The sequence below is a fragment of the Leucoraja erinacea genome, chromosome 29 (assembly GCF_028641065.1).
Source record: "Leucoraja erinacea ecotype New England chromosome 29, Leri_hhj_1, whole genome shotgun sequence".
NCBI classification, from domain to species: domain Eukaryota; kingdom Metazoa; phylum Chordata; class Chondrichthyes; order Rajiformes; family Rajidae; genus Leucoraja; species Leucoraja erinaceus.
In genome coordinates, this window is record NC_073405.1 from 28,044,556 (window position 1) to 28,070,201 (window position 25,646).

General features: G+C 46.7%; 1 protein-coding gene across 2 annotated transcripts in view; it reads left to right on the forward strand.

Moving 5' to 3' along the window:
* LOC129711361 (ephrin-A5-like) overlaps positions 1 to 25,646 on the forward strand; it is a 425,862-nt gene that overhangs the window by 356,389 nt on the left and 43,827 nt on the right. For both annotated transcript variants that reach the window (XM_055658967.1, XM_055658969.1), the window contains exon 2: positions 14,167 to 14,459. In XM_055658967.1, the coding sequence (XP_055514942.1) occupies positions 14,167 to 14,459 (293 nt within the window). The remainder of the gene's footprint in view (positions 1 to 14,166; positions 14,460 to 25,646) is intronic.

A 25,646-nucleotide genomic window follows, 5' to 3' on the forward strand; every position in this document is an offset into this window, starting at 1 on the left:
GATATTTTTAAGACGGAGATAGATAGATTCTTGATTAGTACTGGTGTCAGAGGTTATGGGGAGAAGGTAGCACCAGAGACCTGGGTTGGATCCTGACTAAGGGTTCTGTCTGTATAGACTATGGATGCTGTCTGTACATAGTTTGTACATTCTCCCTGTGACCATGTAGGATTCCACCGGGTGCTTCAGCTCCTTCCACATTCCAAAGACGTACCGGTTTGTAGGTTAATTGGCTTCTATATAAATTGTAAATTGTAAAGTGTGCGGGAATTGCTGGACAGTGCAGGCTCGGTGGGCCGAAGGGCCTGTTTCCGCACTGTATCTCTTAACTAAACTAAACTAACGTTCCCTTTTATTGACCAAATATATTGGCTGCATTCAGGATTTCAGAGGCGTTTATAATTGTCACAGGATCTATGCAGAAGAGACCAAGTTGTACCCAGGGACTCTGAGAATTCCTGCAGTGAGGCTCTTCACACAGCTGAGCACATTCGGAAACGTTTTTTTTTGCTGATGTTTTAAGCACGTGTTTCAAGAGCACAAACCACAGGCAGACTCTGCGGACCGCGGTGGTGACTCCTCACGTTTTGCTAATCGCTGAGGTCATACTTGTTGACTCTTGTTTTGTTCTCAGGTTGAAGAGACTTTTAGGCTTTAGAGATACAGCATGGAAACAGGCCCTTCTGCCTACCAAGTCCATGCCGACCAGCGATCACCCATGTTAATTGTCCTTTGTCAAATTGCCCCTAGTATGTAGGGAGTGGATGGGAGTGGGATAACATAGAACTTGCGTACATGGGAGATTGATGGTTGGTGTGGGCTGAAGGGCCTGTTTCCATGTTGTATCTCTAATCTAAACTAAACTCAGCGGGTCAGGCAGCATCTATCTGTGAAGAGATCAATGGATTTTTGGACATTTAGGACATCAAAGGAAACTGCATTTGTGCATGAATGTGGCATTGAAGTGAAAGACCAGCCATGATCCTTTTGAATGACGGAATGACGTTTTGAATGACAATGTAGATAATGACAGCAGTAGGTCATTCAAGGGGCCGAATGGCCTATCCCTGTCCTTATCTCCAGTTCCCTTCATCCAAGATGGGTGCCATGGTGGCCCAGCGGTAGAGTTGCTGCCTGGCAGCGCCACATACCCGGGTTCGATCCTGACTACAGGTGCTGTCTGTACGGAGTTTGTTCCTTCTTCCCATGCCCTGGCTGGGTTTGCTCCGAGGTGTTCGGTTTCCTCCGACACTCAAAAGACGGGCAGGTTTGTAAATCAGTTGGCTTGGTATAAATGTAATTTGTGCCTAGTGTGTGTAGGATAGTGTTAACATGCGGGGATCACTGGTCGGCGCGGACTCGGTGGGCCGAAGGGCTTGTTTCCGCTTGGTATCTCTAGACTAAACTAAAGGACGTGAGCTCACGGTTCTAAAATACAAGATGTTCTAAACTAAACAATGTAATAGGATCTGGAGCACAGCAAATGAACATGTGCTTACGCCTGTGTGGGAGTTAATGAGGGTAGACAAAAATGCTGGAGAAACTCAGCAGGTGAGGCAGCATCTATGGAGCGAAGGAAATAGGTGACGTTTTGGGTCAAGAACCTTCTTCAGACTAATTAACATTGGAGGGGCATTTCACCATGGAAATAAAGAGAATTATTTCCTGAAGGTCTTCCCATGGGGAGACTATGAAAGATTGAGATCTCAATAAGAAGATTTGATAGAATAGATGCCCAGAGTGCTATCAGGCAACTGAACCATCCTCTCACCAACTAGAGAGCGGTCCTGAGCTACCATCCATCTCATTGGAGATTTTGTCACTATTATTGTTAGTTTGTTTTTAAGTGTATGTATGTGTGTGTACACTGAACTTTTTTTTATTGATTATTATATTGTTTAAGGAGTACAATGTTTGCATGTTCTGTCGTGCTGCTACAAGTAAGAATTCCATTGTTCTGCTTGGAATACATGATAATAAACCACTCTTGAAGAGTGCGACCAGAACCAGGGGCCACAGTTTAAGAATAAGGAGTAAGCCATTTAGAATGGGGACGAGGAAACACTTTTTCTCACAGAGAGTTGTGAGTCTGTGGAATTCTCTGCCTCAGAGGGCGGTGGAGGCCGGTTCTCTGGATACTTTCAAGAGAGAGCTAGATAGGGCTCTTGAAATTAGCAGAGTCAGGGGATATGGGGAGAAGATAGGAACGGGGTACTGATTGGGGATGATCAGCCATGATCACATTGAATGGCGGTGCTGGCCCAAAGGGCCGAACGGCCTACTCCTGCACCTATTGTCTATTGACCCTTAGACTACCTTTAATTGGACTTTATTGGACTTTATCTTGCACTAAACGTTTTTCCTTTTATCCTGCCTCTGTACACTGTGGACAGCTTGATTGGAATATTATGGATGGCACATGGACTGACTGGTTGGCACGCAACAAGAAAGCTTTTCACTGTACCTCGGCACACGCGACAATGAAACGAAAGCAAACAAAGTGACCAGGCAGCTATTTGGCAATCACAAGGTGTTGCAGCGTTGTGCCGAGGAGAAATGGCTTGGCTCAGAAGGTTGTGAATCTTTAAGATTCTCCATCCCCGGGGTCTGTGGATGATTCGCTGGTACGGGCATTCAAGAGTCAAGAGAGTTTTATTGTCATGTATGTCCCAGATAGAACAATGACATTCCAACTTGCGGCAGCACAACAGAATATGTAAACAATATAATAAATGAGGGAACAAAGTTGAGAGTGCGTATATACACACACACACACACATATGTACACATAACAAACACACAATAATAGTGCAATAATAACAATACTAGTCTGTGTAGTTCAGAGATTGAGAATTAAGGGACAGAATTTTAGGGGTAACATGAAGGGGAACTTCTTTACTCAGAGAGTGGTGGCTGTGTGGAATGGGCTTCCAGTGGAAGTAGTGGAGGCAGGTTCGATTTTATCATTTAAAAATAAATTGGATAGGTATATGGACGGGAAAGGAATGGAGGTTTATGGTCTGAGTGCAGGTAGATGGGACTAGGGGAGAATAAGTGTTCGGCACGGACTAGAAGGGCCGGGATGTCTTGTTTCCGTGCTGTAATTGTTATATGGTTATATGAGGTTGTAGTGTTTAATCGCCTAGTGGCTGTAGGGAAGAGGCTGCTCCTGATCCTGGATGTTACAGTTTTCAGGTTCCTGCACCTTCTTCCCAATGGCAGGGGTGAAATGAGTGTGTGGCCAGGGTGGTGTGGGTCTCTGATGATGCTGGCTGCCTTTTTGAGGCAGCGGCTCTGGTAAACCCCTTCGATGTTGGTGGGGAGGTCAGAGCCCGTGAAGGACTGGGCAGTGTTCACCACTTGTTGCAGTTTTCTTCGCTCCTGGGCGTTGGAGTAGCCGAACCAGGCCGCGATGCGACCAGTCGATATGCTCTCTACACGGGGCAGGGGAAGGGAGGGTTTGTAGTTGAGCCAGACCATTGAATGGCAGAGCAGACTCGAGGGGCTACATGTCGTAATCCTGCTGCTGTTTCATGTGTTCCGATGCCAAAGAGCAGGATGTTATTGGAGTGCAGGGGGAATTATTGCTTTAGCTTGCAACCTTCTTATCGTGTTGGAAAATCTGACAGATGTAGGGGGGTGTGCGGTTGATCCTGTAATCCAATTATGTTTGTGGAGGAATAGCACCTCATATTTCGCTTGGGCAGCTTGCAACCCAGCGGTATGAATATTGAGCAGGCAAGGAACTGCAGATGTGTTTAAGAAGGAACTGCAGATGCTGGAAAATCGAAGGTACACAAAAAAGCTGGAGAAACTCAGCGGGTGCAGCAGCATCTATGGAGCGAAGGAAATAGGCAACGTTTCGGGCCGAAACGTTGCCTATTTCCTTCGCTCCATAGATGTTGCTGCACCCGCTGAATTTCTCCAGCTTTTTCTGTGTACCAAGGAACTGCAGATGCTGGTTTAAACCGCAGACAGGCACAAACAGCTGGAGTAACTCAACAGGTCAGGCAGCATCTCTGGTCTGAAGAAGGGTCTCGACCCAAAACATCATCTATTCCTTTTCTCCAGAGATGCTGCCTGACTCACTGAGTTACTCCAATATGTTGCATCTGTCTTCGATATGAATATTAATTTCTCTAACTTCAAGTGACCCTTGCATTCCCTCTCTCTCTGTCTATCCGTCCCCCCCACCCTAGTCATCCTGCTAGTTTCGCTGTCATCCTGCTGTGTTTCACTGTCTGGATCCCTCGTTATTACCTTCCCCACATCCAACAATGGAGCATTGTGGACTCCACCTTCCCTTGATCATCGTTGCTGGCTTTGGTTTGTCTTTTTGCAAATCTTTCATTAATTTGTTCTATGTACCTTTTCATATCTCTCATTTCCCTGAAGTCTGAAGAAGGGTCTCGGCATGAAACATCACCTATTCTTTTTCTCCAGAGATGCTGCCTGACCTGCTGAGTTACTCCAACTTTTTGTGTCTTATCTTTTAGTGGCTGCCAGTATTCTTGATGGAATGACTGTGCGGGGAAATAGATCGCAGGAACATCCTACCCACCTGAAAAAGGAAATATATCTCTTTGACTGTACTCTTTGATTAGTCATCTTATGGACTCTCACTTAGTATGGCCGTCCACTTTGGATAGACCTATTTAGAGGATTTACTCTGAAGGAAACAAAGTGCTGGAGTAACTCAGCGGGTCAGGCGGCCTCCCTAGAAAACATGGATAGGTGGTTTCAGATTGGGACCCTACTTCAGATTTTAGTTTAGTTTAGAGATACAGCGCAGAAACAGGCCCTTCGGCCCACCGAGCCCGTGCTGATCAGCGAACTATAAACTTATCCATTACGATAGTACCTGCCTCAACCTCCTCCAGCAGCTCGTTCCATACATTTTTTGTGTTAAAAAAGCTACCTCTAAGGTTCCTTTTAAATCTTTCCCCCCTCACCTTAAAACTTTGTCTTCTGTTCTCGATACCCCTACGCTAGACAAGAGACTGTGTGTTTACCCGATCTATTCCTCTCATGATTTTGTGCACCCCTGTAATATCATGCCTCATCCTCTTGCGCTCCAAGGAGTAAAGTCCTAGCCTGCTCAACCTCTCCATCCTTCAGGCCCTCGAGTCCTGGCAACATCCTCGGAAATCTTCTCTGCACCCTTGCCAGCTTGACAACATCTTTCCTATACCATGGTGACCAGAACTGAGCACACAATGGTATGGCTGGGCTTGTTTACTCTGGAGTTTAGAAGGATGAGAGGGATCTTATTGAAGCATATAAGATTATTAAGGGTTTGTCACGCTAGAGGCAAGAAACATGTTCCCGATGTTGGGAGAGTCCAGAACAAGGGGCCACAGGCTAAGAATAAGGGGTAAGCCGTTTAGAACGGAGATGAGGAAAAACTTTTTCACACAGAGAGTTGTGAATCTGCGGAATTCTCTGCCTCAGAATGCAGTGGAGGCCAATTCTCTGGAGGCTTTCAAGAGAGAGTTAGATAGACGACTTAAAGATAGCGGAGTCAAGGGATATGGGGAGAAGGCAGGAACGGCGTACTGATTGGGGATGATAGGCCATGATCGCAGTGAATGGCGGCGCTGGCTCGAAGGGCCAAATGGCCTACTGTCTATTGTCTAACACTATAAGTGTGGCCTCATTGAGATAACTTAACATAACCTCCCAACTTCTATACTCAATACTCTGACCTTTCTTCAGACCCGACCCAAAACATCATCTATCAATTTCCTCCGTAGATGCCGCCTGGCCCGCTGAGTTACTCCAGAGCTTTGTGTCTACCTTTGGTATAAACCAGCATCTGCAGTTCATTTTTATTATCTGTTACGACTTTAACCGATGATGTTTCCACTTGCGGGAAAATGGGGGAAAGGTGATAATCTGGGGACCTGAGGTGGTGACTCAAAAAACAGTAAGGAACCTGGAAGTTTGTTCCCCGGAGGACACTGAGCATTTCACCAGATGGTGGAAGTTGAAAGAGGCAGGACCGTTGATCGATCTGGACTCATATAAATGTCAGGCTGGATAAGAAAGACAGATTTCCTTCGTAAACCTGGTGGATTTTGTAAAAGACCAATCTGATAAGTCCTAATGTGTAAAGGGCCTGTCCCGCTTTCACGACATAATTCACGACCTTTTCTATTCGTGGACATTTTTCATCATGTTGAAAAAACGCCGCGACCTACTTGATGCCACGAGTATCTACGACTAGCATCACGACCTGCTACGACCTACCTACGACCACGTGACGACCATGCTGCAAGTATGAGTCAAGGGCAAACTCGGCAGAGGTCGTGAAAGTGGGACAGGCCCTTAAGAAAGAACTGCAGATGTTGGTTGAAATCAAAGGTAGACACAAAATGCTGGAGTAACTCAGCGGGACAGGCAGCATCTCTGGAGAGAAGGAATGGGCGACGTAGTCCATTCCTTCTCTCCAGAGATGCTGCCTGGCCCGCTGAGTTATTCCAGCATTATGTGCCTGCCTTCAATCTCATAAGCCATTGTCATCATTACAGATCCTAGCTGTTTGCCCTTAATTGTTTTAGTTAGGATCCCCTGGTGCTACAATGTACTCATCATGTTTTGAGGTTCTTTGTCTGCTAGTTTGTACCCATAATGTACCGCAAGACAAACAGGGAACAAAATGCTCGACAGAAAATGATGGAGAAACTCAGCGGGACAGGCAAGAATGGGTCAAAGACAATACTGAACAAAGGTGAATTTATGGAATTCCCTGCCACAGAGGGCAATGGATGGATTTCAGAGAGAGTTAGATAGAGCTCTAGGGGCTAGTAGAGTCAAGGGATATGGGGAGAAGGCAGGCACGGGTTATTGATTGGGGGCGATCAGCCATGATCACAATGAACGGCGGTGCTGGCTCGATGGTCCAAATGGCCTCCTCCTGCACGTATTTTCTACGTTTCTATGTTTCTATGTCTCAACACGAAATGTCACCCATTGCTTCTCCCCAAAGATGCTACCTGTGCCGCTGAGTTAAGGGGCTGTCCCATTTGGGCAACATAATTGGCGAGTTTAGGAGAGTTTGAAAAAATGTCATAGAAATATATAGAAATTAGGTGCAGGAGTAGGCCATTCGGCCCTTCGAGCCTGCACCGCCATTCAATATGATCATGACTGATCATCCAACTCAATATCCCGTACCTGCTTTCTCTTCATACCCCCTGATCCCTTTAGCCACAAGGGCCTCATCTAACTCCCTCTTAAATATAGCCAATGAACTGGCCTCAACTACCCTCTGTGGCAGAGAGTTCCAGAGATTCACCACTCTCTGTGTGAAAAAAAAGTTTTCCTCATCTCGGTTTTAAAGGATTTCCCCCTTATCCTTAAGCTGTGACCCCTTGTCCTGGACTTCCCCAACATCGGGAACAATCTTCCTGCATCTAGCCTGTCCAACCCCTTAAGAATTTAGTAAGTTTCTATAAGATCCCCACTCAATCTCCTAAATTCGAGAGAGTATAAACCAAGTCTATCCAGTCTTTCTTCATAAGACAGTCCTGACATCCCAGGAATCCGTCTGGTGAACCTTCTCTGCACTCCCTCTATGGCAATAATGTCCTTCCTCAGATTTGGAGATCAAAACTGTACGCAATACTCCAGGTGTGGTCTCACCAAGACCCTGTACAACTGCAGTAGAACCTCCCTGCTCCTTTTCTCAAATCCCTTTGCTATGAAAGCCAACATACCATTTGCTTTCTTCACCGCCTGCTGCACCTGCATGCCTACTTTCAATGACTGGTGTACCATGACACCCAGGTCTCGCTGCATCTCCCCTTTTCCTAATCGGCCACCATTTAGATAATAGTCTGCTTTCCTGTTTTTGCCACCAAAATGGATAACCTCACATTTATCCACATTATACTGCATCTGCCAAACATTTGCCCACTCACCCAGCCTATCCAAGTCACCTTGCAGTCTCCTAGCATCCTCCTCACAGCTAACACTGCCCCCCAGCTTAGTGTCATCCGCAAACTTGGAGATATTGCCTTCAATTCCCTCATCCAGATCATTAATATATATTGTAAATAGCTGGGGTCCCAGCACTGAGCCTTGCGGTACCCCACTAGTCACTGCCCGCCATTGTGAAAAGGACCCTTTTACTCCTACTCTTTGCTCGTCATGTTGAAGACCTCCTTCGACCTCCGTTAACAATGCTGAAGACTAGCTTTGACTCGCTACGACTAGCTACGACTGACTTCGGGAAAATTGGACACCGAATTGTCGATAGTGAAGACGACCTCCTTCGATCTCCATCGACCTCCCTTTGACTATGATGAAGACTACCTTTGACTACCCTCGATTACCTACGACTAACATGCCGACCTACAACGACTAAACCTATGAGTAAAAAAAGTATCGTTTTTTTCCATGGCGACCTTTTTCTACTCGCGGGCATTTTTCAGCATGTTGAAAAAAACGCCGCAAGCTAGCTGAGGCCTCGAGTCGACCATGCTGTGTGTACGAATCGAGGGCAAACTCGCCAGAACTCGCTGATTAAGTGGCCCAAGTGGGACAGCCCCTTTACCCCAGCATTTTGTGTCTATCTTCACTTTAAACCAGCATCTGCAAATCTTTCCTTCCTTCCTACACATAATGCTAGACAGTCCGGGTTCAGACAAATGACCCATGTGTGTGTGTGCGCTGCAATTTCTACTGAACGTCACTTCTCTCTAGCAAGTGATCTATTTTCAGAGTGAGTTTAAGCACATCCCCCTGGGTGGTTGGGGGGCATGGCACTGAAGCATTAAATGAACAGTTGTTAGTGCCAGATTTTAATTGCCAATGCTTCAATCCCATGTCTCAAGTTTGTGCCATTTTCTCGTCGGGAACTTTGCACTTGCCTCATCAACCACACAGTCAGAATTGCTTCACAAAGACTGGTGATCTGATGTGGACTAGTTAGCTTTCATGAAACTCTGCACCCACTTTTAGACTTTGGTCTTTGGAGTTAGAAAGGATAACCTTATCATGTATTTCAGCACGAATATAATTGGCCAAAGAGCTTTTGTACAAGCTGTATCATTGTATAATCCCCCTTTAGATATTAGAGATACAGCGTGGAAACAGGCCTTTCAGCCCGCCCTCTAGAGTGGATACGAGAGTGGGATAACATAGGGTTAGTGTGATGGTCGGCATGGACTCAGTGGGCTGAATGGCCTCTTTCCACACTGTGTTTTTCCATCAATTTTCATCTTTCTTTTTAGATTTCCATCAACTACAAATGGCTATAACTCATTTACCCTGGAACTGTTAAATGCAAACCCCCTGTTCCAGGAGGAACAAAGTAGATTTTATCTTCTCACAATCCTTAAGTTGTGCTCAGAGTCAACAAATAGCTCCGAAGTTAACACGAAAAGAGGAACAAATCACTGCTCTCAGTGCAGCTTTGTTCATTCAGAGTCTTTTAAACGATTCAGCAGGAAACTGGGTGAATTTCTGTTGACAAAGAGAACTTTTTATAAGAAAGCAAATCTATAAGTACCAATGATTTTTTTTTTTAGGGACTGTTGTAAGAGCTTTTAAGATCCTGAAGTGTTGGTGGAGGCAGATATGATAGTGGCAATTTTGTATGGGCACGTGGATATGCAGGGAATGGAGAGATATGGATCACGTGCATGCATGGATTCTGAGCCATGTACCTATGCTGTTCTGACTGAGAGACAAGAGGCCAAACCATCAAGCACTCCCACATCGTTTGGTCATTATCCAACACCACCATAAACTTGAGCATTGGGGAAAAAAAGTCACTTTTTCAATGGTTCCTTTATTATCTCATGTATCAAGGTACAGTGAGGAAGATTATTGCCTTACATGCGTACGGGTGTCGGGGGTTATGGGCGAAGGCAGGAGAATTGGGTTGAGAGGGAAAGAGTTCTGAAGAAGGGTCTCAACCCGAAATGGTGGCCGATTGGGAAAGGGGGAGATGCAGCGAGACCTGGGTGGCATGGTACACCAGTCATTGAAGGTAGGCATGCAGGTGCAGCAGGCAGTAAAGAAAGCGAATGGTATGTTAGCTTTCATTGCAAAAGGATTTGAGTATAGGAGCAGAGAGGTTCTACTGCAGTTGTACAGGGTCTTGGTGAGACCACACCTGGAGTATTGCGTACAGTTTTGGTCTCCAAATCTGAGGAAGGACATTATTGCCATAGAGGGAGTGCAGAGATGGTTCACCAGACTGATTCCTGGGATGTCAGGACTGTCTTATGAAGAAAGACTGGATAGACTTGGTTTATACTCTCTAGAATTTAGAAGATTGAGAGGGGATCTTATAGAAACGTACAAAATTCTTAAGGGGTTGGACAGGCTAGATGCAGGAAGATTGTTCCCGATGTTAGGGAAGTCCAGGACAAGGGGTCACAGCTTAAGGATAAAGGGGAAATCCTTTAAAACCGAGATGAGAAGAACTTTTTTCACGCAGAGAGTGGTGAATCTCTGGAACTCTCTGCCACAGAGGGTAGTTGAGGCCAGTTCATTGGCTATATTTAAGAGGGAGTTAGATGTGGCCCTTGTGGCTAAGGGGATCAGGGGGTATGGAGAGAAGGCAGGTATGGGATACTGAGTTGGATGATCAGCCATGATCATATTGAATGGCGGTGCAGGCTCGAAGGGCCGAATGGCCTACTCCTGCACCTAATTTCTATGTTTCTATGTTTCTATGAAACGTCACCCATTCCTTCTCTCCTGAGATGCTGCCTGTCCCGCTGAGTTACTCCAGCTTTTTGAGTCTATCTGACAGAGAAAAATAGATCAGCCATGATTGAATGGCGGAGTAGACTTGATGGGCCGAATGGCCTAAATTCTGCTCCTAGAACCTACGAACGATATCCCGGTTAAGTTCATCATGTATGGAAACGGCCAACTGAGTCTATATGGAAGAGGTGCCAGGTTTTGGCACCATTTGTAAAGTCCCATCTGCAGATGGCCATAAAGGCCTGTTACAGCCGTCGGCTTCATTCCGGCCGTCCCAAGAACCGTCGTCCCATCTTCGGCCTTCGTGCCCCGGGGGCCCCTCCCGTGGCCGACCTCGAGGGCGCGGAAGGTAAGGCCCCTCCCCCCACTTGTTCCTCTTATCGGGCCCCTTGTCCAGCGCCCGCCAACATTGCCGACTCCATCCACACCCCTCTCCTCTCCGGTTCCCGGTCTTCAGGGGGGTGATTGGGTATCGAGCTCAGTAGCGTCCCTCTCTCGGTTCCACGTTGGGCGTGCCAGACCTGCTGTCGGGATACAGCCGCTTCTTCTTCTTGCGTATGGCGTGCACAGCCTAAAGTTGCAGTCAACTTGTTCTATTTCATCATGTTTGATTGTGCACGTCGGGTTGATTGCATTAGTCGAAACAGGGCGGACCACGTGAAGGTTGCAATCTCCCACCCCGGGATATGGCTGCGGCTCACCGGGACCTTAATGGACAATAGACAATAGGTGCAGGAGTAGGCCATTCGGCCCTTCGAGCCTGCACCGCCATTCAATGTGATCATGACTGATCATCCCCAATCCTGCCTTCTCCCCATACCCCCTGACTCCGCTGTCTTTAAGAGCCGTATCTAGCTCTCTCTTGAAAGCATCCAGAGAACCGGCCTCTTTCTGTCATTCCCCGTTTCCTTCACGGATTATTTGGCTCATGGAGTTTTCTCCCCCTTCTGAAACCAGCAGAGGGATGGCACCGGCAGGGTGAACTCGCAGATCATTTATTGCCTCCATCCATGTGTTTGACAACAAACGAGAGACGGTTTTGCAAAGACAGCTGCCTTTTAACATCAGCAAGGCTGCAGATGCTTGTTCGTTAACAGCAAAGGCTTTAACGAGAGGCATTAGCACTGGGTGCCCGGAATCTCCAATGACCCGCGGGCACTGACTGTGAGCCCGCGGATCCCATCGGAAGACATTAATTGAGCTCGGTGGAAGCCAGGCTTGTAGGCCGCACCTGCTACACCGGCCCCACCCACAAGTTGCACCTGGTGTTGGGGTTCCACCGGGCGGGAGACTCCAGGCACGTCATTCCTTCCAGCTTCACTCAGCCCGTTGCCCTCACCTTTGCATCTGGTGCCTGCTAATTGGTGTTGATAAAAATAACCACCTCGTGACCTCCAGGCCTCAGGTCTGTAACGTGGAGTCATTTCCAAATACCGAATGCTCGGCTGATAAATCACAACACACCTGCGTTTGGTTTCTGTCCCCTGGAGCTGCTTGGAGATATAAATATCGTCTCCTCGCTCTGCTTCCTCGGTATTAAACTGTTAAGTGAACCGTGTGTGATTGTGCATCATGCGAAAAAGTGAGGCAAATCCCCTTGTCTGTTTCCTACTCTCTCTCTCTGAAGAAAGGTCTTGACCCGAAACGTCACCCATTCCTTCTCTCCAGAGATGCTGCCTGTCCCGCTGAGTTACTCCAGCGTTTTGTGTCTATCTTTGATTTAAACCGGCATCTGCAGTTCTTTCCTACACATCTCTCTCTTCCCTCCTTCTTCTCTCCCTTCCCTCTCTCCCTCTCCTCGCCCCCTCCTCTCCCCCTTCTCTCCTCTCTATCTCTCTCTCTCTCTCTCTCCTCTCTATCTATCTCTTCCATCTCTCTCTCTCTATCTCTCTCTCTCTCTCTCTCTCTCTCTCTCTCTCTCTCTCTCTCTCTCCCCCCCCCTCCCTCTCCCCCCCCTCTCTCCCCCAGCCCTCTGGCACTTCTTTCATTTCACATTGCCGCAACTTCTCTCTCTACACGTTCACCAGCCGAGCTGACAGGACGAGCCGAACTCCTGAACGAGCAAGTGCTCCAAGAGGCATCGTGCATGTGGAGTTTAATGGTGCATGCCCTCTAATAGTCAGAGAGGCAGTTTCCTAACAACCTACTGGGCCGAGGCACTCACGTACGAATGGAATGTCTTTACTTAGCACTGTCTGCTTAGCTGGATGGATTATGTTGAAAGCAGGCTTGAGTCACAACTAAAATTGCAAAGTTGCCTTACTTTAGTTCAGAGATATAGAAACAGGCCCACCAGCCAACCCTGCACATTAGCACACGTGTAAATACGTTGCCTGTAGGTTTGTAGGTTAATTGGCTTGGTATAAATGTCAATTGTGTCAAGTGTGTGTAGGGTAGTGTTAGTGTGCGGGGATCGCTGGTCGCTGCGGACACAGTGTGCTGAAGGGCCTGTTTCCGCGCTGTGTATCTAAACTAAACTATCCTGCACACAAGGGACAATTTACATTTAAACCAAGCCAATTAACCTACAAACCTATAAGTCTTTAGAGTGTTGGAGTAAACCGAAGATCTCTGAGAAAAGCTACGCGGTCACGGGGAGAGTGTATAAACTCCGTACAGACAGCACCCACAGTCGGGTCTCTTGTGCTGGAAGACAGCAACACTACCGCTGTGTAATCGAGCCACCCTCAATTGCTGCCCTTGCCTTCCCTCAATCAGGGAGGGGGCATTAATATGGTTGCAAGACCCCCCCCCCTATCTTTTTGCCATTAACATTTCATGTTAAAGAAAACAAGGATGCCAGTCAAACCTTTGTCTTTCATGTAGGCATGGTGGCGCAGCCGGTAGAGCTGCTGCCTCACAGCGCCAGAGACCCGGGTTCGATCCTGATCTCGGATGCTGTCTGTGTGGAGTTTGCACATTTTCCCTGTGACCGCGCATGGGTTTCCTCTGGGTGCTCCAGTTTCTTCCCACATCTCCAAGGACGTGTGGATTTGTAGGTTAATTGGCCTCTGTAAAAATTGCTCCTAATGCATCGGGAGTGGATGAAAAAGTGGGATAGCATAAAACTAATATGAACAGGTGATGGGTGGACGGCATGGTCTCCAATGGCCGAAGGGCCGGCTTCCATGCTGGTCTAACGATGCTCTCTGCTGACTCATAACAGAAACATAACTATCATCGGACTTTACTGAATGTTATCTTGCACTAAATGTTATACCCTTTATCCTGTATCTGTACACTGTGGACAGTTTGTCGGCAAGGTTTAGAGGGATATGGGCCAAACGCGGGGAGGAGGGACTTGTGTAGATGGGGCATCTTGGCCGGCATGTGCAGGTTGGGCCGAAGGGCCTGCTTTCTGTGCCGTATGACTATGAGTCTAATTGCGAAGACTTGGGTTTAGTTGAATCCATTGACTGAATCGCTTTTTCCCCCCATCGTTAGGTTTCACAGAGGTGACTACACAGTGGACGTCTGCATCAATGACTATCTCGACATCTACTGTCCCCACTATGACGACTCGGTGCCCGAGGAAAAGACAGAGAGCTACATTCTCTACATGGTGAACTTCGACGGCTACAGGAGCTGCGACCACAAGGACAATGGCTTCAAACGCTGGGAGTGCAACAGGCCACGCACGCCAAACGGTCCCCTGAAGTTCTCCGAGAAGTTCCAGCTCTTCACACCGTTTTCCCTAGGCTTTGAGTTTCGACCCGGAAACGAGTATTATTATATATGTGAGTACATCTTCATATTATTCAGCAGAGATTCAGCGCAGAAATAGGCCCTTCGGCCCACTGAGTCCGCACCGACCAGCGATCCCTGCACATTAACATTATCCTACACACACGAGTGACAATCTATACAAACACCAAGCCAATTAACCTACATACCTGTACGTCTTTGGAGTGTGGGAGGAAATCTCGGAGAAAACACACGTGGTCATGCAGAGGTATTGTGAAAAGCATTTTGTTGTGTGCTATCAGCACTTGCTATCATTACCTTCTTCAGTGTCAGCAGTCTGAAGAAGGGTTTCAACCTGAACATCACCCATTCCTTCTCTCCAGAGATGCTGCCTGATGCAAAATAACACAGAGTGCTGGAGTGACTCAGCGGGCCAGGCAGCATCTCTGGAGAACATGGACAGGTGACATATCTTCCAGGCCGAGACCCTTCCTCAGTCTGGCGAATGATCTCGACCCGAAATGTCACCCATTAATGCTCTCCAGAAATGCCGCCTGGCCTGCTAAGATACTCCAGCATTCTGTGTACTTTTGCATCAGGCAGCATCTCTGGAGAACATGGATAGGTGACGTTTTGGGTCGAGACCTTTCCTCAGATTTAACCCAGGCCTCTGGCACTGTGAGACAGCAGCTCCACCAGCTGCACCACTGTGCCAACCACTGTGCCAACCAACATCTCCCAATGTTGTAAATCAGTAGCTACACACTTTGAGAATCAAAATTAGTAAAAAAGATAAGAGATTTACTTTCTGAAAGCCTGATCAATTAAAAGCATAAAATAGTGCGAATCCATGTACTTCTTCAATTTTTCTAGACACACTGCTAATGATAACCATTGATTATATGTTCCCACTTTACTAGTAATCTCAATGAGTCTCGAAAGCATTCATTTGAATGGATCTTAAACTAATGGTAATATTAAAGTAAACTATCACAAGAGATTTGTTAGCTGTAAGGGGTAATCTCAGCCATTGTCAGCAATTCCCATGGTGTGTGGGAAGGTGAAGGGGGAAGATTTAAGGTGAAAGGGGGAAAGATTTTATAGGACTCTGAGGGGTAACGTCTTCATGCAATGGGTGATGGATGTATGGAACGAGCTGCTGGAGATGATAGTTCAGACAGGGACTACCACAACGTTCAAGAAGCAATTAGACCGGTGCATGGATAGGACAGGTTTAGAGGGATATGGGCCAAACGCAGGCAGGTAGGACTAGTGTGAATGGGACATGTTGGCCGGTGTGGGCAAGTTGGGCCGAAGGGCCTGTTTCCACGCTCTGTATGACTAAGTGATTCTATTTTTGAAGAAGCAAAGAGGGATGTCGGGGCTGAGTGGAGGAAGGTAAAGATGCCGCGTGGATTAGAAGGTTTGAGGCATAAGGAGGGGATGGATGGACTTGGATTCATAATTTATAGGAACAGAATTAGGCCACTCTGCCATAAAAATAGACATTGGCCTCCACAGCTGTTAGTGGCAATGAATTCCACAGACTCACCACCCTCTGACCAAATAAATTCCTCCTCACCTCCTTTCTAAAGGTAAGTCATTTTATTCTGAGGCTTTGACCTCTGGTCCTAGACTCTCCCACTAGTGGAAACATCCTCTCCACATCCACTCTATCCAGGCCTTTCACTGTTCGGTAAGTTTCAATGAGGTTCCCCCCCCCTCATCCTTCTAAACTCCAGCGAGTACAGGCCCAGTGACGCCAAACACTCATCGTATGTTAACCTACTCATTCCCGGGATCATTTTCGTAAACCTCCTCTGGACCCTCTGCATAGACTCTCTGGATTGCCAGAGGTTTAAGGGAGATCTGATCGGTGTATAAAATTATGAGAGGCAGAGATAGGGCGGACAGAACCAAATTCCCAAGGAGGAAATGTCAAAGACTAAAGGGCTAGGGTCAAAAGCCAGGAGTGTTTTATTGGCATTTGTCACAATACAGAACAATTAAATTCTTACCTACAGCAGCACAACAGGAATGTAAACACAGAACTCAATAGAAAATATAATATAAAAACGAGAGAAAAGATAAATAAATGTAAAATCCCTAATATAGTGCAAAAATAAAACAAAACCCAGAGTCCCTAATGCAACCCAGGCAGTTCGGAGTTTAGATGGAGTTTGTTGTGTTCAATAGCCTGATGATTGTAGGGAAGAAGCTGCCCCTGAATCTGGACGTTATATCGTTTTCAGGCCTCTCTACCTTCTTCCTGATGGCAGGAGTGAAACGAGAGCGTGGCCAGGGTGGTGTGGGTCCCTGATGTTGCTGGCTGCCATTTTGAGGCAGTGACTCCTGTAGATCCCTTCGACGGTGGGGTGGTCGGTACCCATGATGGATCGGGCAGTATTCACCAATTCTTGTAATCTCCATCATTCCTGGGCATTTAAGTTGCAGCAGGTTTACGGTGAGGGGGACAAAGTTTAAAGGACATATGCGGGACACGTTTTTTTAACACACAAGGTGGTTGGTGCCTGGATCACGGTGTCAAGGGTGGTGGTGGAGGCAGATACAATGGACGTATTTAAGAGGGTTTTGGATTGGCACGTGGGCATGTAGGGATATGGATCACGTGCAGCCAGTTGAGATTAGTTAATCATGGCACCATGTTCGGCACAGACATCGTGGGTCGAAGGGCCTGTTCTTGCGTTGCATTGTTCTATGTTCTATGAAACAATGGTATGTGACAGGAGAAGATGAGGGAGGAGAGGGAGTGGGCGAGATGGGCAGAAGAAGAGGTACGTGAGTACAAAGAGAGATGGAAGGAGCACGGCAGAAAGGAGAGCACTAAGGAACAGGGTGAGTGAATCAGAGAGAGGAGAGGAAGGCTTACGCAGGCGGGCATGGTTCTCTAGCACGGTTACGCTACGATCTGTGAACTATGTTCTTCACTGTTGTATTTATGTATGTGGAAACAAGTTCTGAAGAAGGGTGGAGTTACTCCATCACTTTGTGTCTGGCTTGGATAGCACATGGATAGTGTTGCACGGTGGCGCAGCGGTAGAGTTGCTGCCTCGCAGTGCCGGAGATCCGGGGTCGACCCTGACTACAGTGCTGTCTGCGGAATTTGCACTTTCCCAACATCCCAAAGATTTGCGAGTTTGTGGTTTAGTTGGCCGCTGTAAAATTTCCCCCAGCATGTGGGGTGTGGAAGTGAAAGTGGGATAATATAGAACTAGTGTGAACGGGTGATCAATGGTTGGCGTAGACTCAATGGGCTGAAGGGCCTGTTTCCATGCTGTATCTTTCAATGAAATATTCAATCCGACACGCAAAACCAAAATGTGCAGGAAGGAACTGCAGATGCCGGTTTAAACCGAAGATAGACACAAAACGCTGGAGCAACTCAGCGGGACAGGCAGCATCTCTGGATAGAAGGAATGGTTCAGGTCTAGACCCTTCTTCAGACCCTGAAAGACTCTAATGGATTCTGAAGCAGGGTCTCGACCCGAAATAAACATTTTTTTTTTAACCGAAGCCTATTAAGCTACAAACCTGTGGAACTCTCTGCCACAGATGGCAGTGGAGGATAACTCACTGGATGTTTTCAAAAGAGAGTTAGATATAGCTCTTAGGGCTAACGGAAGCAAGGGACATGGGGAGAAAGCAGAAATAGGGTACTGATTTAGGATGATCAGCCATGATCATATTGAATGGTGGTGGTGGTGGTGGTGGCTCGAAGGGCCGAATGGCCTACTCCCGCACCTATTTTCTATGTTTCTATGTTTCGAACCTGTGCATCTTTGGTCACGGGGAGAACGTACAAACTCCGTACAGACAGCACCAGTAGTCAGGATCGAACCCGGGTCTCTGACGCTGTAAGGCAGCAACTCTACCGCTGTGCAGGCAGATAAGAGTTGCTCTTGGCATCACGTTCGGCACAGGCATAGTGTGCTGAAGGGCCTAGTCCTGTGCTTTACTGTACGTTACCACCTCTTCCACAGCCAACAATGAACCATTGTGGGCTCCACCTTTCCTTACTCATTGGTGCCGGCTCTGATTTGTTCAGAAACTTTTCATATCTCTATTTTCCAAACCCCTGACTCTCGGTCTAAAGAAGGGTCTCGACCTGAAATGTTAGCTATTCCTTTTCTCCAGAGATGCTGCCTGACCCACTGAGTTACTCCAGCATTTTATGTCTAATGTTAGTCCCCACTGCGTTGCCAGCCTCTTATTTCAAACTTGACTCAAATTTCTTGCCAAGATTGTTTACAAGGATGTAGCCAGGACTCGAGGGCCTGAGCTATGGGGGAGAGGTTGAGCAGGCTGGGACTTGTAGTGCAGGAGGATGAGGGGTGATCTTATAGAGGTGTACAAAATCATGAGAGGAATAGATCGGGTAGACGCCCAGAGTCTCTTGCCCAGAGTAGGGGAATCGCGAACCAGAGGACATGTTTAATGTGGGCGGGTGTTGGGGGAAGAATTAGTAAGAACCAGAGTGGTAAATGTTTCACACAGAGGGTGGTGGGTGTGTGGAATGAACAGCCAGAGGAGGTAGCTGAGGCAGGTAATATCGCAATGTTTAAGAAACATTTAGACAGCCACATGGATAGGACTTGTTTGGAGGGCTATGGGCTAAACACAGGCAGGCAGGCAGGACTAGTGTAGATGGGACATGTTGGCCGGTGCAGGCAAGTTGGGCCGAAGGGCCTGTTTCCACGCTGTATGACTCTATGACTGGAGCGTTAGGAAATGACTTCATTTTGTCTGGTGCAGCAGCTATAATGTGTAGTAGGTGGTCAATGAGATATGAATGAATGTAAATACTGCCTAATTGAAGCACTTAACGTCATTCAGTAAAGTTTTCCCACTTCATCGCTGCGGTGGCTTGATTGCCTGCAGGCAGCCACGGTGTCTGTGGCTCTGATTTTGTGGTTAATCAGCCCCAGACACACACACACAAACACACACGCGCACATTTGCGCTTCAGATGTTGTCATTTATGCCATTAGCTGCAACAACTGCGCCCAGCCAAAAAACCGAACCATTGTCACAACACACAAAGAGGACTGCCAATTAAAGCGAGCTGTCGAGGCTTGACAAATATGTTACAGCAGGAGCACAACACCGCATCAAAATTTCATAGTGGTAATCTTGCATTCATTGAATGTGATAATGCTCGGCTGAAGCAACCAAAATCTTCTCTGCAGCCTTCCCAGCTTGTCAACGTCCTTCCTATAACTTGGTGCCCAGAACGGAACACAGTATTCTAAATGCGGCCTTGCCAACGTCTTGTATAAGGGTGGCACGGTGGCACAGCGGTAGAGTTGCTGCCTTATGGCGCCACAGACCCAGGTTCGATCCTGACTACGGGTACTGTCTGTACGGAGTTTGTTTCCCCGTGACCTGAGTGGGTTTTCCCTGAGACCTTTTGTTTCCTCCCACACTCCAAAGGTGTGTAGGTTAATTGGCTTTGTATAAATGTCAATTGTCCCTAGTGTGTGTAGGATAGTGTTAGTGTGCAGGGATCGCTGGTCAGTGCGGACACGGTGGACTCTAAACTAAACCTCCCAACTTCTATACACAATACTCTGACTGTGAAAGCCAATGTGCTAATTCTTTACTTGTGAGGTTGGGGGAAGATGCTGTCTTCTGCATTCACCCGCATTCACATTCCCGTGCAGATGGTGTGATGGGTGAGACATGGCAGTGGTCCCAGCACCAGGATGCTCCCCAGACATCTCCGCTCCGCTCACTCCGGGTGTTGTTGCTGCTTCACTGACACACACAACCTAACACACACCCTGGCACACACACTGGGACACACAAGGTTTAAAGGGATATGGGCCAAATGCGGATAAATGGGACTAGTTTACATGGGGCAACTTGATCTGCATGGACAAGTTGGGATGAAGGGCCTGCTTCCATGCTGTAAGACTATGACACATTGTAAAAAGGGTGCCATTGCTCTGGAGAGGATCCAGGGGTGATTTATGAACATGTTGGCAGGGCTGGAATTTTTTTTTTCACTTTGAAGAAAGATTTGATAACTGGGATTGTATTCTCTGCAGCAATGGAGGTGAAGAAAAGGCTTAGTTGAGATGAATAATATCATGAGAATAGGATCTTATTCACTTAACAAAGAGTGTAGGAAGGAACTGCAGATGATGGTTTAAACTGAAGATAGACACAAAAAGCTGGAATAACTCAGCAGGACAGGCAGCATCTCTGGAGAGAAAGAATGGGTGATGTTTCAGACTGAAGAGGTTGAAAACCAGCCATAAAACACAATGACTGGAGATGTTTGTTATCCAACTAAGGGCAGAAATCAGAATCATGTGTTCATCTTTATTGATGTGACACCAAAATAAATATATTACAGAAAAAATAATTTAATGGGGTGGCACGGTGGCACAGCGGTAGAGTTGCTGCCTTACAGCACCACAGACCCAGATTTGATCCTCACTACGGCTGCTGTCTGTACAGTATTTGTACATTCTCCTTATGACCACATGGTTTTCTCTGGATATTCCGGTTTCTCCCACATCCAAAAGAAGTGCAGGTTTGTAGGTTAATTGGCTTCTGTAAATTGTCCCTGGCATGTAGGATAGAACTGGTGTATGGTAGATTGCTGGTCGGTGTGGACGTGGTGGGCCGAAGGACCTGTTTCCACATATATGTTTTACATATATGTCTTAATTTCATTGAACAATATAGGGTTGAATATGTGGCATTATTTTTGTCTTGTTTCTATAGTCAAAGGGTAAGGTTGATTGATTTATTTGTGCAGAACAGTGATGGAAGTCTGACTCCTCTTGCCTTCTTTCTATGTTTTTGTTTCTCCATATATATGCATAACAGCATGAATTATAATCTGATTTCCATACATGAATACACTAAGATCATTCATGTGCTGCACCTGTTGATCAGAGCCGGGTTCTATGGTGCAATGTAATTAGGAATGTAATTTAGCCTAACCTTATTCATACCTAATCCAATTTGAAGCATAAATGTTGCATTCAAGTGTAAGTTAAAAGACTCACCACATTATGCACCAGATTGCACAATTGCAAGCTGAAAAATGCAAAAGCTCCCTACCAAGTATGTACACATACAAGGGATCTGCCTTGATGCTTTGCTCGCAAGTAACAACACAATATACAGTAGACAGTTAAAAATGCAACATTATAATTTAAACATGTGAAGAATGAAATAAAATACCAGAGCAAAACGAGGCTACAGATTTTTGGTTATTGAGTAGAGCTACTACTCGTGGAAAAAAAGCTGTTTTTATGTCTGGCTGTGACGGCTTTGACAGTCCGGAGTAGCCTTCCAGAGGGAAGTGATTCAAAGAGTTTGTGGCCAGGGTGAGAGGGGTCAGAGGTGATCTTGCCCTCTCGCTTCCTGGCCCTTGTAGTGTACAGTTCATCAATGGGGGGAAGGTTGCAGCCAACAACCTTCTCAGCTGATCGGACGATTCGCTACAGCCTCCGGATGTCGTGCTTGGTGGCTGAGCCAAACCAGACCATGATGGAGAAGGTGAGGACAGTGGGGTAGATGGAATTGGAGAACACTCTTCCTAATTTAGTTTGGTTTGGAGATACTGCGTGGAAACAGGCCCTTCGGCCCACTGAGCCTGTGCCGGCCAATGATCACCCCATACACTAACACTATCCTACACACTCGAGCCAATTTACAATTTTACTGAAGCCAATTAAGCTACAGACCTGTACAACTTTGGAAACCAGCGCATCCGGGGAAAACCCACACGGTACAAGCGAGAATGTACAAACTCCGCACAGGTAGCAGCCCCTGGTCAGTATCGAACCCGATTCTCTGGTGCTGTAAGGCAGCAACTCTACCGCTGCGCCGCCATGCCGGCCCTACATGCTGGCAGTGTGTGGAAAACTTGCCCTGCAGGTCACCTTTAAAGGTCTCCTGGTAAAAGACACGATGAGCACCATCTGTGAACATCCAGACCCATCACATGAACAGGATCACCTTAACATTGTTTGCTCATATCAAATGAAACACAAATACATGCTAATCTCTATTTCCCAAGGACTCTATTCCTTGGAGTGCAGGAGGATGAGGGGTGATCTTATAGAAGCATTTAACATTAACATAAAAACAACCCTCCACAATGGTTCCCACTGTAAGGGAAGGCAGTAATTGTTGCAAATGGCAACTCAAATTTCACTTCACCAATTGGTGTATGTGACAATAAATATCCTTTGTCCTTTGAAGTGTACAAAATCATGATCGGAATAGTTCAGCTAGATGTACAGAGTCTCTTGCCCAGAGTGGGTGAATCGAGGACCAGAGGTTTAAGGTGAATGGGAAAAGATTTAATAGGAATCTGTGGGGTAACTTTTTCACACAGAGGCTGGTGGGGGTATGGAATGAGCTGTCAGAGGAGGTAGTTGAGGCGGGGACTGTCCTAACGTTTAAGAAACAGTTAGACAGGTACATGGATAGGACGGTTTTGGAGGGATATGGGCCAAATGAAGTAGCTGGGACATGTTGGCTGGCATGGGCAAGTTGGGCCGAAGGGCCTGTTTCTATGCTCTATAACTCTATGACTCTAACCTCCGCGGAAGATGTGCCATCGTGCCCCTGCACTTCCTGTAACTCTGAATCGGCAAACATCTGGCAAACAAGCGTTTATTGTCAGTGCCGATGTGTCCTGACATAGATGCACGTCCACTGTCTGCACCTTTTAATGGAAGCTCCGTTCCCACTGTGTGCACGTCATGAACCAAAGCATTCTCTGCTGTGCAGAGTCTTTGATTGAAGGCTCCACCTCACCGTGCAAGCTCTTTGACCCAAAGTTCACTCAGTCTGCCTCGACCTTTTGATCTGCTATTCATTCCCACTGTGTGGAACTCACGAACCAGTGTTTCCTCTGTCGACCTCTTGATCTATTCTTCACTCCGCTGTGTAGACCTTTCAAATCAGCCTTCACTTCTTCTCGGCCCAAAGACAGGCATTTGAATATAAAAAGCTGAATTACACAATAAAATTACAGGCCAGTCCATATCGGCGTTTATACATTACACGGGCCTTTCTGCTTCTTCTCATCCTGTTTGCATGCCCTTTTGTTCTCCCTTTAGTAAGTTCCAAACTTCCCCGTTCTTTATTCACACCCTTGCTAATTCCTATCCCTCTTTCCAGAGGACAATAAAATTCACACCATTGTCAACAAGAGGGAAGAGTGTTTTAATGTCATTTGTCCCGACACGGAACAACAAAATTCTTACTTGCAGCAGCTCAACCAATATGTAAACATCGTATATCGGAAGGAACAGCAGATGCTGGTTTAGACCGAAGATAGACTCAAAATGCTGGAGTAACCCAGAGGGACAGGCAGCGTCTCTGGCGAAAAGGAATGGGTGACGTTTCTGGTAAAGACCTGACACCCGGAGCCTGAAGAAGGGTCTTATTGACAAAAGACAATAGGTGCAGGAGAAGGCCATTTGGCCCTTCGAGCCTGCATCGCCATTCAAATGTGATCATGGCTGATCATCCCCAATCAGTACCCCGTTCCTGCCTTCTACCCATATGCCCTGACTCCGCAATTTTTAAGAGCCCTATCTAGCTCTCTCTTGAAAGCATCCAGAGAACCTGCCTCTACCGCCCGCTGAGGCAGAGAATTCCACAGACTCACCACTCTCTGTGAGAAAAAGTGTTTCCTCGTCTCCGTTCTAAATGGCTTACTCCTTATTCTTAAACTATGGCCCATGGTTCTGGACTCCAACATCGGGAACATGTTCCCTGCCTCTAGTGTGTCCAAGCCCTTAACAATCTTATATGTTTCAATGAGATCCCCTCTCATCCTTCTAAACTCCAGCATGTACATGTCCAGCTGCTGCATTCTCTCAGCATATGACAGTCCTGCCATCCCGGGAATTAACATTGTAAACCTACTCTGCACTCCCTCAATAGCAAGAATGTCCTTCCTCAAATTAGGGGATCAAAACTGCACACAATACTCCAGGTGTGGTCTCACTAGGGCTCATTACAACTGCAGAAGGACCTTTTGCTCCTATATTTGATTCGTCTTGTTATAAAGGCCAACATGCCATTCGCTTTCTTCACTGCCTGCTGTACCTGCATGCTTACTTTCATAGGCTGATGTACAAGGACCCCCAGATGCCGTTGTACTTCCTCTTTTCCCAACTTGACGCCATTTAGACAGTCTTGATCCGAAACGTCACCTATTCCTTTTCTCCAGACATGCTGCCTGACTGCTGAGTTACTGCAGCTTTTTTTGTAAACGTAGTTCTCTGTGATAACCATAATAAGCGATAAAAGAGTTCCGTATATGTAGATTAAAAAAACATAGATAGTGCAAAGACAAAAACAATGCCCCCAAGTCTATGTAGTTCAGAGTTTATTTGAAGCTTATAGTGTATCGGACTGCTGGTAATGTGACGAAAGTCCCACGCTGCTGTACTTCTCAAAGGTAGAAGTAAAATGGGAGTGTGGCCAGGGAGGTGTGGGTCTCTGACAATGCTGGCTGCCTTATTTGAGGCAGCCTCTCCCGTAGATCAACTTCTACAGATGCAGTGTAGAAAGCATTTCAAACGGGACGCATCACAGCATGGTTTGGGAACAGCTCCATCCAAGACCGCAAGAAATTGCAGATAATTGTGGACGCAGCCCAGATCATCACACAAACCATCCTTCCTTCCATTGACTCCATCTACACTTCACGCTGCCTCGGCAAGGCCAGCAGCATAATCAAGGACCAGTCTCACCCTGGTCACTCCCTCTTCTCCCCTCTCCCATCAGGCAAGAGGTACAGAAGTGTGAAAACGCACACCTCCAGATTCAGGGACAGTTTCTTCCCAGCTGTTATCAGGCAACTGAACCATCCTATCAATAACTAGAGAGTGGTCCTGACCTACTATCCACCTCACTGGAGACCCTCAGACTATCTTTAATCATACTCTACTGGACTTAATCTTGTATTAAACGTTTTTCCATTTATCATGTATCTGTACACTGTGGATGGCTTGGTTGTAATCATGTATTGTCAGTCTTTCCACTGACTAGCTTAAGGGCCTGTGCCACTTTCACGACCTAATTCGCGACCTTTTTTACTCGTGGACATTTTTCATCAGACTAGAAAAACGCCCCGACCTACATGTTGCCACGAGTACCTACGACTAGCATCACGACCTACCTGCAACCTACCTACAACTTCCTACGACCTCGTGACGACCAGGCTGCGAGTATGA